Source organism: Mesitornis unicolor, unplaced genomic scaffold, assembly GCF_000695765.1.
Source record: "Mesitornis unicolor isolate BGI_N332 unplaced genomic scaffold, ASM69576v1 scaffold52147, whole genome shotgun sequence".
Lineage (NCBI taxonomy): Eukaryota > Metazoa > Chordata > Aves > Mesitornithiformes > Mesitornithidae > Mesitornis > Mesitornis unicolor.
Genome location: NW_010195386.1, coordinates 23,624 through 30,143, shown reverse-complemented (window position 1 = coordinate 30,143; position 6,520 = coordinate 23,624). Strand labels below are relative to the sequence as shown.

Below are 6,520 nucleotides of genomic sequence, written 5' to 3'. Positions count from 1 at the left end.
TATATATATATGTAGTTTTTTTCCATTTTTAAGAGAGCAAGATTATGAATTCTTAACAATTTAAGAGGATCTAGAGTCTTGCAGTGAAAGAAATAATCTATTTCACTACATTACATGTGAAATGCTGGGAGTTAACTAGGCCAAACAATCCCATTATTCACTGCACAGCGTGGCTGTGCACAACAGATTTGGTTTCTTCACATTTTCATCTTGAAAGATCACAGAATCTGCTCCAAAAACGCATCTGGAGACGTCAAGGAAAACCCACCTTAACTCCTCCTGATTGTTGTGAGGTGGGGTTGGAAGTGAAGCAGGAACATCCACAGTTTTAGGGCCCTGAGCCATTGCTCTTGCTAACAAATCATCCTGGGGTCTGAAAGGCAACTGGAACTGCTTTGGTCCCAGAGCTTTGGTAACTAAAAAGAGAAATGCAGAGCTCAATGAGACACCTGTACAGCTCCTCCATTGATAAATATTCTGTGTACTGGGGTAGTGGTGGCTCCCTGATACAACCAAGGCACTGCAGCAGATGCAAATATCACTCTCATCCACTCCTAGTTCAATAATTTTTGACCATTGATGATTAATCTCCACATTTACAAAAAATGTGCAAATTTTGAGCAAAAAGGGCTCAAAAGGTTTTTGAGTGGGCCTTCTGCCAGTATGAGAGGATTTCTGTTTTACTTAAAAAACCAAACCAAACCAAACAAAAATCAACTTTGTAACAACAAAGGAAAAGGGGCTGGAAAAAAGGACTTTAACCACTGAACAGTCCTTATGAAAAGGGAGTGTAAAGTTTTTGTTTAATAGAAAGTAATCTTAATTGACCAAATTACAAGCATCAGAATATATATAATCACTACCCATAAAGCCTGCTGAGGATACCTTTAGGGGGACTATTGAGTAGGCTCAACTTACTGCTTAGTCATTTGTAATTGATGTAAAAAAATGGTCTTTTCTTTTTCATTTCTTAAAAGTTTCTTCACTTTTCTCAACATGTTTTCAAAGGGGAAAGGGAAAACATTATATATTGACATTATACTGGTGTAAAAGTGGGATAATGATGATTACAACCTTAAAAAGCCCTGGCATACTGTTTTTGTAAAGGAAGACTGTGGCAGCTGAAAAGCATCCCAGTTATCTATTCTGTAATTTGCTCCAAACTTGACCCATTCATTGTGGAAACAACACGTATGAGCCTTACCGTCGTGACCTCCCAACATACCAGCCTTGCCAGCAAGCTCCTCGGTGGTCGCGAAGCCATTCACCAACTTCTGGCATGCCACCGGCGGTGGTGTGGGAGGAAGAGAGGCTGGGGGTGTCGGAGGATTGCTCAGGTTATTCTGCTGCACGAAATTAAAGAACTGTAAATGAGCCATGGATCACAAGGTGACAACTTGCCTTGTTGTAGTACTACACAATGTAACCCACTCTTATTTTTACACCCAGAGACAGCACCGATAAGCAGCGATAGTTAATTCTCAAGAATGCAATGAAATACATTATCTACTGTAAGAGACACAATGTTTTGCTTCTCTTCTCTCAGTGATGTTATCAGAGAAACAGTTTACATGAGGAGTATACATTACTAACAAGACATAGCTAAATTTACAGGAAGGCACAAAAAGTGTTTTTAGAAACAGTTTGGGAGCCCCAACAAGTTCCTACAGGTTACGCAAAGGTCTGAACTGAGGACTGAGAGAGCTCTTCCACAGCCACTCGCCATCACCACACCCAAGCCAGCTTACCCCATTTTCGCTAAAGGGGAAGCTTCCTCACACTTGGCACAGGCTGAGGTTTCACTGAAGCAGTTACCATGGAGAAGCAGACACTGCAAGTTCACACTCCAGGCCACTTCTTGCTGGCTTAGTCAACTGCCCATATTTTAGCCAAAAATTAAATGAGAACTTCAGTATCTTTTCCTGCCACAGTCATGCCTACAAAGCTGATACTTACTACTCTTGACCACAACAACTATTTCTGCTTGGTTAGACTCTCAGCTTACACACAGGTGAGGCTGCAGTAAACACCACTGGTTTTTATTAAGTTGCTGAAGTTTTATGTTAGGGCAGCCAAGCAGCAAATTCAATTCTGTCTGTTCACTATGTTGCTGCTCTCCCAGTATTATCACTCCCATCTCAGAGATTGAGTTTTAAATTCTGTGGTTATTAGCTCGTCAACAAATAGCCCACTTCGTTATAGTCCTCAGGTTCTTAGTTAGGGCTTAGTGGACTAATGAGGAAAGTCTATTTCCCATTTAGTTCACATTAAGAACTGCTTTAATGCTTTCAATGACTGCAAAGTACTCAGAATTCAGCCTTTTCTGCTCCATAAAACTGTAATTACAACTGTCACTACTTAGCATCCATTTGTAAAAGGAATACTTGTAGGTTTTAATTAGTTTACAGCACAGTTTCCAGAACTGATTTCCAATTTCAGAGTCAAACAAAGGTGAGTGTTTCACCACCGCACCGTCTATCCAGTCTAGCAACACAAAATTATCTTCTGGTTGTGTAAAAGGCAGAACTCGAACCAACCAGCAGTGATCATGGCATGGGCTTCCTTCCCACAGAGAACACACCATGGAAACCCAGATTAAGACCATACCTTGTAAATGAGCTGGGAGTAGTAATCTGAAGCCCCATCAAGAGTAGCACTACCAAAACTTCCTACGAGCCGATTGCCACCACTGAGCTGGCCACTGCCATAGGGAAGAAAGTGCGCAAAGCTCACTCCAATTATTGGTTCCATCAGAGGCAGAAGAGAAAGCTGCTGTATTAAAAGAAAAAAAAGTTAGAAATTAATTTAACCATAACTATAATTAATTTAACTTTAATTACAGAAACACTGCAAGATCTCCAAACATCGGTGGAGCGGTTTCTAGTCTAAAAAATAATCAGCATTTACCCACTATCAGAAAACTGTGTCAAGCACAGGCCTCTGTTTGCTGGGGAAGGTGGTTCCTGTCCATTGGAGCCACGACTCAGCCACAGAGGCTGCCAGAGCCGACAGGAACTCCATGGCTTTGAGATTACCAAACGCCTGCCACATCAGTACATCTTCCAATTTGAAATAAATCAAAACTTTAAATTTCCTGGTTACACAGAAGCTTTCACTTTCTCCACCCTGTACTCGAAATTCAACTTTGTTGAATCAACTTCATTTCCACCATGAGAGGTTCCCTCTTTCCAGTGTCCTCTTGACACATTCCCCAGGCTCTGTACACCTACCTGTTTTAACTGGATGAAGGTATCAGCGTTTGGGTAAAGAGCTTGCTTTTCTTCTTCCTCTTTTTTTCTTTTCTTGGACCGAGGAGCTGCCTTCTCTCCTGTCCTCTGAGTTCGCTTATTTCTCTGTTTCTTGGTTTCGGGTCCTACCTCTGTTCTCTGTAGCTGGCTGTTACTGCACCCAAATGCACCTTGCATCGGGTTTCCTGCAGTTTGCTGATATAAAAAAAAATGAAGCAGAATTTTTGACATTTTGACATTCGGTTCATTCAAATTTACTGCACAATGGTTGAAAGATCACACACAATATAATAAACCTCACCAAGAACAAACTGTATTTTATGGTTTGTTTACTTTGCTGTCTCACTGGCAACTGTAACTGCTGCACTGTCCCTACACTCATGACTTGTCATTAACACCACTGACATCTGAAAACATCATTAAACCTCAAAGACCAGAAACACTTTCTTTTGAATACCTCCTAAAATAAAGTTGCAGCCTTAGAGCTGGTTACAGAAAACAGGCGTGTAAGTTAATGTAATACAAACGTATTTTGAGGTTAGAAACACAGACAGTATAGTGAAACACTCCTGGAGTGCACCATTGCTTAAACACTTTCAGTACGAATTTGCAAAGCCATTCTTCACACAAAAGGCATCAGAAAAAGCAACCAGAATAGGACTTGGTAGTGCAACAGATAGTGGAAAGCCAAAGAAAGTCCAACTTCTTTTTATCAATTATTGTTTTAAACAGCTCTACATGACCTCTACCACAAGTACTCTCACCACTATTCCTGCCACATACGTTTTAACCGTGGATCCTGAACACCTACCTAGGTTACCTGCTGCTCTTTATCAGTCTCTTATCTCACAGAGGAAAGCAGCACACAGACACTGTATACTGTACAGAAACATACTACGAGGTAATTAAGAGTCACACCGTAAAATCTTGTCTTAATCACAGCAAATTTTAGGAAGTGGCATTTTTAAAGAGGATTATCTATAGAAAATACTTTTTTTTTCCATTTTAATAATTTCTGAACACCCTGATCTATGAAGTCACATTAAAACTCATTCTTTTTGTAACACCGATGATTTACTCATGGAGAAGGTGGCAGGAAGGGAGGTAAAAATCCCTTAAAGCTGTTCATTCCCCCCTTGTGCAGGCAGGTTATCTCCCCCCCTTTTCCCAAACGCCTGTGGCAGTGGCACAGACCAGCCTTTGATCACTGATGACCACGGTATAACAAAACCAGTAAGAGTCTCACCATTCCTTCAGCTGGATTCTGCTTCTCTGCCAACTTCTTATCCCCAGAAGCCTCCTCTTCTGTTCGGCCACTGTTCTCCGATTTCTGACTTAGAAGAGATGAGGATTTCTTATTTTTAAGCAGGTGTTTCAGCAGTTCATTCCCTGACTCCCCTTTTGCTGCTGGGACGCTCGCTGGCTGTGCTGGGCTCTGCGCTGGAGCTGCAGGCTGTGCTGTCACCTTATCTTCTTCCACCTTAATACTGCTTGGATTTTCTGGTTTAGGCTCAGCTTGATCCGAGCACTGATCAGTTTCTGCCTTTTCTAGTTTAACCTCCTGAATGCTGGTAGGGCCATCCGTTTTGGCCTTCTCAGTCTCTGTATTTACACTGGGCTGTTTCTGTGGCAGGCTGCTGCTGGGGAGCTTGCACTCCAGCTCTGCAGAGGTCTGGCTCTCTCCCGCACTCGACGTTGATGGACCTGTTAACTCCACCGACTCCTGTTCATCTTGGTGACGTGAAAGTTCATTGGGGGTGTTAATCGTGGGGGTGGAGGTAGAATCAGAAATGGTTGGGGTTGACGGCGCAGTTATATCTGAATGTGGAGTTGACGGGGCTTTTATTGACTCGGCATCATCGTCCTTTTTCTTCTTTCGCGTCCTTTTCTTTTTCCCTTTCTCTTCAGGGATTATGTCTGAGTACAGCTGTATGAGAGACTGGCTGGATCCGGGGAAGTTTGCTGCCTGGGGCACGCTGCTGTCCGAGCCACACGGGGCACCGCTGCTGAGCGCTGCAGATGAAGGTACAGCAGAACCGAATGGGGGCCTGGCTTGGTTCTGTGTAAAGGTGGCCCCAGGGACATTCCCATGCGCTTGCTTCACATTATGGAAATTTGGGGCTCCACCTGGAACAGCAGACGCATCAGGTCCAAAAGCTGCAGGTCCCACCGGCCTTCGCTCGCTGCTTTGCATAAAGTTCGTGGCAGGAGGCGAGGTCACGGGACCTTGCTGCAGGATTTGCCCCATTGGTTGCTGTTGATGCTGCGGAGACTGCTGAAGAGGTCGTGGGGTTTGAATAAAATCACAGGGTAGATCAGAATTAAAGAAAGGTATCTGAGATAAGGATGTTTTGTTATTTAATTCAGACCCTATCATACCATGCTGTTCTAGCTCCATCCTCTGCTGTAAAGCCCTCTGTCGATCTACCTCCTGCATAAGCTGGATGCGCTGCCGTTCCTGTTGCTCTCGTAACCGCTCCTTTCTTTCCCGCTCCTGAAAACTTTCACTAAAAGGGTTATTGTCCTCAAACTCCACCCTCGGTGGTGGCCCCGACTGTGCAGCTGCGTTTGCACCAGGCACAGGAGCTGGTGTACCAGGAGTAATCGGCAACGGCGTCATTGGAGGCTGCATCCTTGCTGGATTCATGGAAATGTGACTTGCAGGGGCGTTTGCAGATTGCCATCCAGGCAAATTTGGCATTCTGGTTGGATTGGACTGCCCGGAGATTACCACTGGGTGCTGCTGATGCTGGAGCTGCTGTGGCACCATGGGGAAGTTCTGCTGATTGATTGCTGGTGATGCTCCTCCTGGAACCATCGGTGGCTGAGCCTGGACGCCTGGCATGAGCGCGTGGGGTGCCAAGCCACACTGCTGCTGCTGCTTGATGCGGTACTCCTCAATCAGCTCTGCATGCTCCTTCTGCTGCTTGCGAATCTGGAGATTTAAAAAGTCATCATTCATCTCTGACATCTACTGACTATGCAAGTAGCACAAAACATGGAACTCACCATTTCAATTTCAGCAGACAATGAACCTCAGGCTAAAACAGTGTTTCTGCACAGTCTTATTTTTTCTCCCTTTTTAAGGCTAAATAACCACATTAGAAATACTATCCATCCCAATTGTTTTTTTAAATAACAGTGCTTCAAAGTTCTTATTACATACCAGGACTGCACTGCGCTAGAGGATACACAACCCTAAACCAAAAGTGATCCTTGTCCTACAGATCTCGTCATCCATGCACAGGATAACAACACTTAGGAACACAGAG

The 6,520-nt window shown here is 43.8% G+C and overlaps 1 protein-coding gene across 1 annotated transcript in view; it reads right to left on the bottom strand.

Annotated features, from left to right (window-relative positions):
- Positions 1-268: 268 nt before the first annotated feature.
- LOC104543461 (histone-lysine N-methyltransferase 2C-like) overlaps positions 269-6,520 on the bottom strand; it is a gene marked incomplete at both ends in the record, with an annotated part of 28,255 nt that continues 22,003 nt past the window's right edge. The window contains 5 exon segments of the mRNA XM_010188079.1: positions 269-416; positions 1,205-1,346; positions 2,608-2,772; positions 3,231-3,443; positions 4,495-6,183. Of these exon segments, the coding sequence (XP_010186381.1) occupies positions 269-416; positions 1,205-1,346; positions 2,608-2,772; positions 3,231-3,443; positions 4,495-6,183 (2,357 nt within the window).